The following is a 13,724-nucleotide window of genomic DNA, read 5'->3' as shown; positions in this document are numbered from 1 at the left end:
ACACAGCAGAATACCACTCAGCAGTAAAAAGGAACGATTTATGATACGTACAACAAATGGATGAATCTCAAAATAAGACGCAAATAAGCACATACTCTATGACTGCATTTATATGAAGTTCAAGGACAGACAAAACTAATCTGTGATAATGTACAGATGAGCTGTTTACCTTGGTGAGGGGCAGAGGTGTGTTGGCTACAAAGGGGTCATCTTTCTGGGGTTACGGTGATGTCACACATACCTGTATTCAGATGTTAGCTAAACGTTTATGTATTTGTCAAAATGCATAAAACTATAAAGCTAAGATTTGGGTGTTTTACTCCAGATAATTGTATCACAGTAACATTGGTTATTTGAAAAAGTCAAGATAGTGGCTGTTTGCGGGGAGGTAGAGGGTTGTGACTGGGATGGGGCAGTGGTGGGGCTTCTGAGGTGACCAACAGAGTTCTAGTTTTTACCCTGGGTGGTAACTTCAAAGTTGTTTTTTAAAAAAATTTATGAAGCTATACACTTGTTTCATGTAGTTTTCTTTATCTGTGTTGTATTTTACAATAAAAAAGTACCAAAAAATAATCCTTTCAAAAGGTGTCCATTTTTTCCCAGGTTGAGAATCTTTAAATAGCTTTAAAACTCTAAAATTGTGTGATTCTATATTATTACTGTGATAAAAACTACTGAAAATGAAAATAGTATAAGGCATATTTCTATTTAATGGGGTTTTGAAATATCTGCGTTAAAAATATATATATGAAAGATTTTCTAGACAAAGCAGATAGGTTAAAACTTTTTTTTCCCCCAGTTTTATGTTTCTTTGATTTTCCAATGTAGAGAACAGGAGCCAAATCCAAGCCTTACCCCAAATATATTTCCAATTCTTTCTAATCTTTAAGTTTGTGAATGATAGTTTTCTGGAACAAAAGCCTGGTCTCTGGATTATCTCTTGGTTATAAACCCCTGGAAAGCAGAAGTACTTTAATATTAAAACATATGTCCATACAAAGAAATGTACAGAACAGTTGTATCTATAATATCAAAACCTGCTAACAACTCGGAAGTCTTCCTACAGGTGAACGGATAAAACAACTTGTGAAACATCCATGCAGTGGAGAGCTTGGTACTCAGCAACAAAAAGCAATGACCTATAGAAACATGGATGAATTTCAGGATAAATTTCCATTATGCTGAGTAAAGCAAGCAGACGCCCTCCCTCGAAAAAGAATATATTGTATGATTTCACTCATATACAATTCCAGAAAATACAAACGAATCCAGTGACAAGAGGGCAGACTCGTGTTTGTCTGAAGATAGGGAGGCAGGTAGGGGTGAGAGGGAAGAAATCAGAGGCATGAGGAGAAACTACTGGGTCTGATGGATATGACCTTGACTGTGGGGATGGTAAAATGGGCAAATACACGTGACAAGACTCATCTCCCTGCCTCTCCCAACTTCTGACAGTGTAAGGCAAGGAAGTACTGAAAACACTATTGTTCTAAACTGCATTGACAAGCTCCTTTGACCAGGGTTAAGTTTTGTTTAAAGTGAGGTGACAATACTTTTAGACAGAACAGGTCTGCAATGCAGGATCCCAAGTACGTGAATCACAGCCAGCACACCACATGAAACCATGGGGGCAATGTGTGCACAGAAGAGAAACTGAGGCAAAGGAACATTCTTCCAGCACTGGTGTCTAGCAAGCAACCAATAATACCTTTTAAAGTTGGCTCCATACCTCTAGTGGAATAGCCTTGATTATTCTGAGGGCTTCTTGGCCTAGGCTACCCAGGCCTATGTGGCCTAACCAGAAGCCTGCTTTGTTTCTTCTCCAGTGCCATAGCAGATGGGAGCTTACCGTTCCAACCGGAGGAAGCTTGTTGCAGGTGAGGCAGAGTGTTAGTCCCAAAGACCAGGGCAGAACTGGCACAGACTCCCCATCTTAAATCTATTTGGGTCGGGGCAAAGAGGTGAGCTTCAGGCCCAAGTTGGCAACCCATGTCCTAAGGAAGAACATCCAGCTGGAAGGGACAGAGGTGGCGGCTGGTGCTCAAAGGAAGCAGGCCTAGCCACTACACCACTCAGGTGGCTCGGAGGAAGCAAGAGCAAACGTGTGAAGAAAATCCACCATCGTTGGCAGCTCCACCCCCACTCCTGCAGCCTCAGTCCTGTAATTTGACCAATTTGTGCCTGCAATGGGACAAAATACAGTCTTGTATTTATGATAACCAAGAGCCATTGTGACCTCTTCAAAACACCAGGATAAGTGGAACTCACTCATACGGAAGAACAAAACTTTAGCAGAGTCAACTCTCAACAATGTGTGAGAAATTACGGTAGGATACACACATGGTGGACAGCACAGCCCTGATTCACTTGATAAAAAGATGCAAACCGCTCATGTACAAAAACCTCTTTGAGTCCTTTATTAACATTGGGAGATGTGCGGTACATACAATCAACAGCATCACACCAGCTACGCGAAGTACAGATAACTGAGAATGTACTTCAGAACAAGGATCTCAGAGCAACTTCAGATGTTGCTTGCTCGGAACCTCCACAAAAACCCAACTCTGACACACGCAGGACAGACAATATAACAATTTCACTTTGAAATGGTTCTTTAAAAAAATGACAAGAATTAATAGTTCAAACCCTTTAGAGTGTGAGATGTGGCAAGTCTCTTGGTGCCATATGACACTGCTGTAAAAGGCCAGCTCAGGCATTTGAAGGTCAGACAGATAAGAACTGGCTGGGCTGAGGGGAAGAGGTTTGATTTTTCAGTGTAGAGAGATAACAGATGGTCCAAGTGGATACTTTCAGTCCAGGCTCAGTATGGGTCCTGCAGGAATCCGTCAGATAAATACAACTTATAAACCAGAAGGCTGAAAACTGCCAGCCACTCATTTGTGTCACTGATTCTCACTGGCAAACACCGATGCATCAGGAGTCGTTTGTGACACAGCGAGTTTAAGAGGGATATGCCTGAAAGAGAGAATGGAGTTCACTGCATCAGAACAGCTCTGATCCGTTTGTGCCATTGGGTACCATGGGTCCCTCTGCTTTCTTGTGTGAATTAAGGAACACTTCCTTTTTTTCAATGTTCCATTTTGAAAAGAACCAAAACCCTCCCCCCACCCGCACCATCATTCTTCATAAATTCTGTTTCCAAAGTCCTGATTCTTCTGGGTCTAGACTTTCTCCTTTCGCTTCAATTTTGACACCTTCTTGACAGTCCCATTCTTGTTTAGAAGCTTCAGGACACGGTCTTTATGATCTAAAACCTTAAGCATGGAGTCTCTGGCCTCACTGATCTGGTCCATCACAAGTTTACACCGCTGCATATTTCCCTGCAACAGAAGACATCATCACCAATCAGTAATCAGGAGACCACCAGGCTTTTAAATAACTTCACCTTTGGACTGAGGCCATTCTGAGGCTGTCATATAAAAAAATGTTTTAGTCTTTCTTGGTATTGCAGGTTGAAGTAAACAGTAGGTTTTTACTAAATAAGTTAGTGAAAGAGGTAGGGAAATGGGAGAAGTAAGACCATTACGTAGGGATAACCCCTTAAACTGGATGGTCAGAGGGAAGGGCTCAATCAAACCTGTATCAGTTCGTTTATTCGGTGCAGATCATCATCAGTGGCCGCCTTTTTCTTTGGGATAATCCCTTCCTGTAGGTTGGTGAGTCTTTCATAAACATCATGCTCCAGATTTGTCTGCAACACACAAGAGGAAGGGCATCATGACCTCAGAGGTACTTTTCCTGAGTAACGTCAGGCAGATGCACCCACCTTGAATCACTTCTGTAAACTGGTGTGAGAACTGTGTGGGTGATAGGATCCTTTCTCCCGAGGACTAGGGCGCTAACATAGAGCAAGGGAAACTGTTCAACAACGATTAACAGAACACTGCATCACAGAGTCCATCTTCAAGGATAACTTTTAAATACTGCCCTGAATTCACAACTGCTCTAAAAAAAAAAGTCTGAAGGTTTCAGAGAATATGCTTTTCTAAAGTACAAAAAGTAGCCACGGCACTACTTTATTTTTAGATACTCATAATAGATCATGTTCTTCACATCAGTGCTACTCCAAAGATGGAAAACTTCATGAGGTTGTTTTGACTGGTGCCCCTTCACCTTCTTGGTGAAGGACTCCCACCCTAGGGTGATGGAAACGGACACGTAACACCAGCCAACACTGGACACACATGAGATCAACAGCAGTTTACTAGTCGATATACTCACAGCCCAGGGGAGGAGGACACCACACACCACGCAGGGCCACGCAGGGGCTGCACTCAGGAACAGAGTGAACAAGCAGTGGCTGTAGGAGGCAGGCTTTGTAGTATTAAGAGGGAGAGGTGTCCCCTAGTTCACATGGGAGGATGGGACAGCTTATTTGAACAATATTGCAAACTGGCAGGGAAATAAATCCCACTAATCAGGAAGAGGTGGGAGCTGAGCCTGGTTCCCGTGATAAGGAGCACTGTGGGCAGCAAGGGTTTACAGTCAGGCCACTTGAGGCTCTCTGTTTCAGATTCATGGCAACACAAAATACTGAAGCTTAACTGTGGGTCTTACACCCACAGTTGTTCAATATATTTTGGTTCCGGGCATCAGACTAAGATATGTTTGAACTGTATCTCTGGGATAGATATAATAATTATAATATTACGTATTAGACATAAAAACTCTGCCATCACCCAGATGGAAATGCTTCAGAATTACTCAAAAGGAAACACTATGAATACGGATGCCTCTGGCACCTGTTCCTCATGTCAGCAGGACATAACAACTTTACTAGAACTCCACCTACCAGCTGTAGCAACTGAGCGGCACAGAGGTGAACTTTCCAGCCTTGAGCACGACAGGACACCCCTTTCTGGTTAGCTATTTCCTGCAGCATAGCTTTCTTCTCTTCTGGAGCCATAAAAAAATAAAAAGTGTATTTCAATTTTTATAAAGCTAAAAGAATTCGGGTTCAAGCTGCTGAGGTGCTACTATGTTATCAAGAATGTCTTCACTTAAATATCTTTATTTAAATAACTCCTTTCCATTGAAGTCATTAGGAATAGAGGTCACAACATGAATCAAAGTTTCTCCTTTTGTTCATCCCCGAAGAATGCCATAATGACGTACTCTGCTAATCTAGAGAGTTCAAAAGAGAGCAAATTATGTTTTAATCTCTTAAAGGAAGGGAACTGGTCTGTGGTTGCTTAGAGCCCTTGCTCATGTGTGATGCTTCCAAGCCTGTGGAGAACTGGGCATGAAGTTTTAGAAGAGTTTTGCTGTTATCTAGATGTTGGAGAAATGAAAGGAATCAAGTTTGTATAACATTTCACATTTGGATAGAAAAGTCCAGTAACCAGAACTGTAGTAAAATAAATATGAAACGTATCATCTGGACTGGGGAGGGATAAACTAGGATAGAGGGGTACTTGTCAAAGGTGAGTTTAGCTGTGTATGTGAATTTTTAATTACTGTTTAGCTATAACTTAAAATGTATTTACAGATTAACAGATCATTAAAAATTATTTTAAAATATTTTTAAAATTTTACTTTATTATTTAAAAAAATATTCTTGAAAAGACTGTCTATGTATTTGTCAAAACCCACAGAATGTAGAACACCAATACTAAGCCTTAATGTAAGTGATGAACTTTAGGTGATATTGATGTGTTCATGTATGTTCATCAAACACACCAAATCTACCATTGTGGTGGGGATGTTGATAGTGCGGGAGGCTATGCATGTGTGGAGCTGAGGGTACATGGGAATCCCCGTACCTTCCATTCAATTTTTGTTGTGAACCTAAAACTGCTTTAAGAAGTTTATCAATTAACCAACCCCCCCGCCCCCCCCCCCCCACCCATGGCACCTGAGTGGCTCAGTGGGTTAAGCATTCAACTTTTGCTCATGATCTTGCGGTTCACAAGTTCGAGCCCGGCATTGGGCTCTGTGCTGATGGCTCAGAGCCTGGAGCCTTCTTTGGATTCTCTGTCTCCCTCTTTCTCTGTCCCTTCCCCCACTTGTACTCTGTCTCTTTCAAAAATAAACCTTAAAAAAAAAAAAAAACCTACCTAGTAGGTAAATATTAGCGTGCATATGATTTAAAGACTTTTTAAACTTTTGAGGCAATTGGAGATTCACATGAAGTTGTAAGAAATAACACAGAGATCCTAAGTACTCTACCTGGTTTCCCCCAGTGGTAACATCTTGTAAAACCACAGTACAATGCCACAACCATGATGATGATGCAGCCTATTTAGATTTCACCAGTACTTGGTGTACTGTACTTGGGTATTTCATTTTAGACATTAAAAAAAACTCTTTACTTTGAAATAATGATGGACTCAGAGGAAACTGCAAAGATGGTACAGGGATACATCTGATAAGAAACTTGTATGTAGAACATACGAAAAATTCTTACAACTCCATAATACAGAGATAAATCGTGTAAAAAGTCAAAGGATCCAAACAGACATTTCTCCGAAAAAGATATACAAATGGCCAATAAGTACGTTCTAGTTTCTGGCTATTCCAACAAAAGTTGCTATGAACAGCTGTGCAAATTTTTGTGTGGACACAGGTTTTCACTTTTCTGGGTAAATGCCCAGGAGTGTAAGGTCATATGGTAAGTGTATGTTCTGGTTTTTATGACACTGGCAAATTGCCTTCCTGAGCAGCTAGCTGGGCAAAGTGTGCAAGACAACTGACTTGTGGAATGACAGTGCACCACTGATCTCTCCAGTGAAAGAGAAAATTTTAGTAACTATTTAAACCTCTGGGAAGGCACATTAAGGGAAAACAGAAATGCAACTCTACTCATGCAACATATATTTAAGCAAATCTGCGGTAAGAACAGAGAGTCCATGGTATCTGAATCAAGACCATTTCTCTGTTTCTCTCCCAGCTCAGTGAGGTGGATACCCCATGTGGACTGCAGCAGCCCAGAACATGGGGTTCCCTTCCCTCCAGCTGCCAGGTGAAAGGCGATCTTCCCAGGAGAAGCAGGTCATCAGGATTTCCCATCCTGACCCCTGCTACCTGCTGCTGAGGCTAAGTACTAGGTGTGTACAACTGAGATGCAGGGGTTCTCTTCTGTTCAATCCCTAGTCCAGAATGGAGACTGTACCCAAGGCAAGTGTGCTAAGAACACTGGGGCCCTGGGAACCCTTTTCCCGCTTTTTGAAGTGATGGTTTTATGCTAGGAGAAGCAAGCCAAGAGGACCCCAGGCTGCTCACTCCTCTTCCCCTCCACTGATGCTCACCTCCTAGAGAAGGTTGCTCACCTTCAGAGAGAAGGTTGCCATTGTCCCCACCCCACCTCCAGAGTCCTTGCTCAGAGATTCTACCTGGGGCAGGGGGTGGGGAATTGGCCATAAATCAGGTAGTTTCTAATCTTTTTCCAAAGCAACAGGCTCCATGTGCCACAGACTATGAAGCTGAAACCTAAAGGCACTCCTAGGAACAGTGGGTTCCCATAGCATAGGAATAAATGTTACGGAGGTGTCTCAGTGGTTTAGTCTGTTAAGCGTCTGACTCTTGGTTTCTGCTCAGGTCTCATGATCTCATGCTTTGTGGGTTCTGTGCTGGCAGTGTGAAGCATGCTTAGGATTCCCTCTCTCTCTTTCTCTCTGACCCTCCCCACTCACACTCTTTCAAAATAAACAAACAAACAAACAAACAAACAAACACATTTTATGGTCATTCTCCATTCTAGGACCTAATGAAAATATTATGTCTCCTTAGACAGCTCTTGGCTTGACAGTTTCTCAGACTGTCCTTGATTCTGATGACCTTGACAGTTTTGAAGGGTACTGGTAAAGGAATTTTGAAAGATGCCTTTCTATGTGGATCTGTCTGATGTTTCTCAGGATTAGAATGCAGTTATGAGAGGAGATACAGAGGGGAAGTGACAACTCCATCAAAAACTGTGAGGGGTACACACTCCAGTACAATTAACATACAGTTGTATTAGTATTAGGTGTACAATATAGTGATTCAACAATTCTATACGTTTCTCAGTGCTCATCAGAAGTGTACTTTTTTTTTTTTAACGTTTATTTATTTCTGAGACAGAGCATGAGTGGGGGAGGGGCAGAGAGAGAGGGAGACACAGAATCTGAAGCAGGCTCCAGGCTCTGAGCTGTCAGCACAGAGCCCTACGTGAGGCTTGAACTCACAGACCATGAGATCATGACCTGAGCTGAGGTCGGATGTTTAACCGACTGAGCCACCCAGGCAGCCCAGAAGTGTACTCTTAATCCCCTGTACCTACTTCATCCATCCCTCCTCCCCAACTTCCCTCTAGTAACAATCTGTTTCATCAGTTTGTTCTAGAATTATAATTAAGAGTCTGTTTCTTGGTTTGTCTCTTTCTTTGTTGTTATTGTTTTTTTTAACATTTATTTATTTTTGAGAGTGAGAGAGACAGAGCATGAATGGGGGAGGGGCAGAGAGAGAGGGAGACACAGAATCTGAAGCAGGCTCCAGGCTCTGAGCTGTCAGCGCAGAGCCCGATGTGGGGCTTGAACTCACGAACTGTGAGATCATGACCTGAGCTGAAGTCAGATGCTTAACCGACTGAGCCACTCGGGCGCCCCTGTTTTGTTTTTTTAAATTCCACATGAGTGAAATCATATGGCACTTGTCTTAGCATTATACCCTCTAGATTCATCCATGTTGTTACAAATGGCAAGCTTTCAATCATTTTTATGGCTGAGTAATATTCCCTTGGGTATATATATCACATCTTTATCCATTCCTCTATCAATGGACACCTTGGTTGCTTCCATAATTCAGCTATTGTAAATAATGCTGCAATAAATATAGGAGTTCATAAATCTTCTCAAATTAGTGTTTTCATACTCTTTGGGTAAATACCCAATAGTGGAATTACATGATATGATAATTCTTACTTCTAATTTTTTTTAATGTTTATTTTTGAGAGAGACAGAGTACGTGTGGAAGAGGGGCAGAGAGAGAGGGAGACACAGAATCCAAAGCAGGCTCCAGGCTCTAAGCTGTCAGCACAGAGCCCAACACGGGGCACAAACTCTGGAACTATGAGATCATGACCTGAGATGAAGTCAGATGCCTAACTGACTGAGCCACCCAGACGCCCTATTTCTAATTAAAAAAAAAAAAGGTTTATATATTTTTGAGAGAGCGGGAGAGCGAGTGAGTGTGTGTGAACAGGGGAAGGGCAGAGAGAAAGAGGGAGACAGATAATCTCAAGCAGGCTCTGCACCATCAGTGCAGGGCCCGAACCCACAAACCATGAGATCATGAGACTTGAGCTGAAATCAAGAGTCAGTGGCTCAACGGACTGAGCCACCCAGGCGCCCTTCTATTTTTAATTTTTTAAGGAACCTCTATACTATTTTCCACAATGGCTACACCAGTTTGCTTTCCCAACAACAGTGCACAAGGGTTGCTTTTTCTCCACATTCTCCCCAACATTTGCTTCTTTTGTTTTTGATTTTAGCCATTCTGACAGGTGTGAGGTGTGGTAGCTCACTGTGGTTTTGACTTGCATTTCCCTGGTGATGAGAGATGTTAAGCATCTTGTCATGTGTCTGCTGGCCACCTGGATGTCTTCTTTGGAGAAATGTCTGTTCATGTCTTCTGCTCATTTGTTGCTTAGATTATTTAGGTGTTTTTGGTGTTGAGTTATAAAAGCTTTTAACCTTTTATCAGATAGGTCATTTGCAAATATCTTCTACCATCCAGTACACGGTCTTTTAGTTGTTTCCTTCACTGTGCAGATTTTTATTTTGATAGGGTCCCATAGTTTATTTTTGATTTTGCTTCTCTTGCCTCAGGAGACCTATCTAGAAAAATGTTGCTATGGCCCCTGTCAGAGAAATTACTGCTTGTGTTCTCCTCTAGGATTTTTATGATCTCACATTTAGATCCTTAATCAATTTTGAGTTTATTTTTGTGTATGGTGTTAAGAAAGTGGCTCAGTTTCATTCCTTTTTAAAAAATTTTTTTAAAAATGTTTATTTATTTTTGAGAGAAAGAGAGAGACACAGTGAGTAGGGGAGGGACAGAGGGAGGGAGATACAGAATCTGAAGCAGGTTCCAGGCTCTGAGTTGTCAGCACAGAGTCTGACATGGGGCTTGAACTCCTGAACCATGAGATCATGACCTAAGCCAACGTCAGACACTTACTGACTGAGCCACCCAGGTGCTCCAACAGTTTCATTCTTTTGCATGCAGATGTCCAGTTTTCCCAACATCATTTGTTGAATGGACTGTCTTTTTCCCATTGGATAGTCTTGCTTCCTTTGTCAAAGACTAATTGACCATATAATTATGGACTTATGTCTGGGCTATTTTTTTCCATTAATCTAGGTTTCTATTTTTGTGCCAGTACCATACTGTTTCGATTACTATAGCTTTGTATTCTATCTTGAAATCTGGAATTGTGGTACCTCTAGTTTTTCTTTTCCAAGACAGCATTGCGTATTCAGGGTCTTTTGCGATTCCGTACAAATTTCAGAATTATTTGTTATAGTTGTGAAAAATGCTGTTTTATTTTGATAGATATTGCATTAAATCTGTAGACTGCCCTGGGTAGTAATGGCATTTTAACAATACTTGTTCTTCCAATCCATAAGTATCTTTCCATTTTTGTCATATTCAATTTCTCTTATTAATGTTTTATAGTTTTCAGAGTACAGGTCTTTCACCTCCTCATTTAAGTTTAATCCTAGGTATTTTACTATTTTTGGTATACCAGTAAATGGAACTGTTTTCTTAATTTTTCTTTCTGGTATTTCATTAATAGTACATAGAAATGCAACAGATTTCTGTATAATTATTTTGTAACCTGAAAACTCACTGAATTCATTTGTTAGTTCTAATAGTTTTTTGGTGGAGTCTTTTGGGTTTTCTCTATATATGTCATCTGCAATTAGTGAAATTTTTCCTTCTTCCTTCCCAATTTGGATGCCTTTTGTTTCTTTTTCTTGTCTGACTGCTGTGGCTAGAACTGCCAGTTATATGTTAAATAAAAGTGGTGAGAGTGGACATCCTTGTCTTGTTCCTGTTCTTAGGGGAAAAAACTCAGTTTTTACCACTGACTGTGATGTTAGCTATAGGTTTTTCATATATGGCCTTTATTATGTTGAGATATGTGCCCTCTAAACTTACTTTGTTGGAAGGTTTTATGATGAATGGAGGTTGCATTTTGCCAAATGCTTTTTCTACATCTATTAAAATATTCACATGGTTCTTATTCTTTCTTTTATTAAGGTGATGTATCACATTGATTGATTTGTAAATAATGAACCACCCTTGCAAGCCAGGAATAAATCTCACTTGATTATGGTGAAAGACTTTTTAAAATATATTGTTGGATTTGGCTTGCTAGTATTTTGTTGAAGATTTTTGCATCTATGTTCATCAGAGATACTGGCCTATCCTTTTTTTTTTTTTGTGGTGTCTTTATCTGATTTTGGTATCAGGGTAATGCTGGCTTCATAGAATGAATTTGAAAGTTTTCTTCCCTCTTCTATTTTCTGGGATAGGTTGAGAATAGGTATTAACTCTTCTTTAAATGTTTGGTAGAGGGTGCCTGGCTGGCTCAGTCGGTAGGGCATGCAACTCTTGATCTCGGGGTTGTGAGTTCAAGTCCCACATTGAGCATGGAGTCTACTTAAAACTAAAAAAAGTTTTTAAATGTGAATGTTGAATAGAAGTCACCTGTGGAGGCATCTGGTCCTGGACTTTTGTTTGTTGGCAGTTTTTTGATTACTGATTCAATTTTATTGGTGGTAACCGGTCTGTTCAAATTTTCTATTTCTTCCTGACTCAGTTTTGGGAAGTTATAGGTTTCTAGGAATTTATCCACTTCTTCTATGTTGTCCAATTTGTTGGCACATAATTTTTCATAATATTCTCTTATACTCCTTTGTATTCTTATACTCCTGTGGTGTTGGGTTATTCTTTGTCCTGTTTCATTTGTTTTTGTTTATTCAAATCCTCTCTTTTGATGATTCTGGCTCAAGGCTTATTAATTTTGTTGATGTTTTCAAAGAACTAGCTACTGGTTTCACTAATCTGTTCTATGGTGGTTTTTTTTTTTTTTTTTAAGCTTCTCATTTATTTCTGCTCTAATCTTTATTTCCTCCCTTGTACTGGTTTCAGGTTTTTCTTCTTTTTCTAGCTCCTTTAGGAGTAAGATTTACTTGAGATTTTTCTTGCTTCTTGAGGTTGGCCTGTATTACTATGAGCTTCCCTCTTAGAACACCTTTTAATGCATTCCAAAGATTTTGGATTGTGTTTGTTTTCATTTTCATTTGTCTCCATGTATTTTTTGATTTCCTCTTTCATTTCTTAGTCGACCAATTCATTTTTTTAGTATTATGCTATTTAACCTCCATGTATTTATATTCTTTCCAGCTTTTTTCTTGTAGTTGATTTCTAGTTTCACAGCGCTGTGGTCAGAAGAGATACAGGGTATGACTTCAATCTTTTTTACTTTGTTGACACTTGTTTTGTGGCCCAACATGTGATCTGTTTTGAAGAATGTTCCATGTGCACTTGAAAACAATGTGTATTGTGCTGTTTTGAGATGGAATGTTCTGAATGTATCTGTTAGATCCACCTGGTCCAATGTGTCATTCAAAGCCACTGTTTCCTTGTTGATTTTCTGTTTGCACGATCCACTGATGTAAGTGGGATGAAGTCCCCTACTATTATTGTATTACTATTGACTATTTCCTTTATGTTTGTTATTAGCTGCTGTATGTATTTGTGTGCTCCCATGCAGGGTACACAAATATTTACAACTGTTATATCTTCTTATTGGATTGTTCCCTTTTATGATTATATAGTGTCCTTCTTTGTCTCTTTGTTTTAAAGTTGTTTTTGTCCAATATAAGCATTGCTACTCCGGCTTTCTTTTCACTTCCATCTGCATGATCAATGCCTTTTCAACTCTTCACTTTCAATCTGCATGTGTCTTTAGGTCTGAAATAGGTCTTGCTTTTTAATCTATTCTGTCATCCTATGTCTTTTGGTTGGAGCATTTAGTTCATTTACATTCAAAGTCATTATGGACAGATATCTATTTGCCATTTTGTTACTTGTTCTATGGTTGTTTTTGTAGTTTTTCTCTGTTCCTTTTCTTCTCTTGCTCTCTTCTCTCATGGTTTGCTGGCTTTCTTCAGTGATATACTTGGATTCCTATATTTGTTTCATATCTACTACTAGTTGTTGACTTGTGGTTATCATCAGTTTTATATGTAACATCTAATGCATACAGCAGTCTACACTGACAGTCACTTATGTTTGAACAGAAGAGTGCATACTATTAGCATGATGCGTCATTATTCATGTTGACCTTGAACACCTGACTGAGGTGGTGTTTGTAGGGTGTGTCCACTATAAAGTTACTCTTTTCCCCACCAAAGTACACTTTGTAAGAAAGTCTCTATGTGCAGATCCCACTTAAAGACTGGAAATTTCTGTCCCCTTGAACATCTTTTTGTGCATGCCATCCGTGTTATCCTCTTTGGTGAAGTGTCTCTTCATGCCTTTGTCAATTTTCTAATTGGATTATTAGAAAGTTAAGTATTGAAAGTTCCTAATACATATATTCTAGATATGAACCCTTTATCAGATATGTGGTTTGCTAGTATTTTCTCCTGGTCTATAGTTTATCTTTTTATCCTGACAGAGTCTTTCCCTGATAAGTTTTTATTAAGTCCAAT

The 13,724-nt window shown here is 39.9% G+C and overlaps 1 protein-coding gene across 13 annotated transcripts in view; it reads right to left on the bottom strand.

Annotated features, from left to right (window-relative positions):
* Positions 1–2,394: 2,394 nt before the first annotated feature.
* Positions 2,395–13,724, bottom strand: part of SAP130 (Sin3A associated protein 130) — an 80,859-nt gene continuing 69,529 nt past the window's right edge. For all 13 annotated transcript variants that reach the window (XM_027056080.2, XM_053214840.1, XM_027056082.2 and 10 more), the window contains 3 exons: positions 4,814–4,917; positions 3,599–3,712; positions 2,395–3,341 (listed from right to left, as the gene is read on the bottom strand). In XM_027056080.2, the coding sequence (XP_026911881.1) occupies positions 3,183–3,341; positions 3,599–3,712; positions 4,814–4,917 (377 nt within the window). In that variant the 3' untranslated portion in view covers positions 2,395–3,182. The remainder of the gene's footprint in view (positions 3,342–3,598; positions 3,713–4,813; positions 4,918–13,724) is intronic.

The sequence above is a fragment of the Acinonyx jubatus genome, chromosome C1 (assembly GCF_027475565.1).
Source record: "Acinonyx jubatus isolate Ajub_Pintada_27869175 chromosome C1, VMU_Ajub_asm_v1.0, whole genome shotgun sequence".
Classification (NCBI taxonomy): domain Eukaryota; kingdom Metazoa; phylum Chordata; class Mammalia; order Carnivora; family Felidae; genus Acinonyx; species Acinonyx jubatus.
Note: the sequence above shows the minus strand (reverse complement) of the source record. Positions and strands in the feature narration are given on the sequence as shown.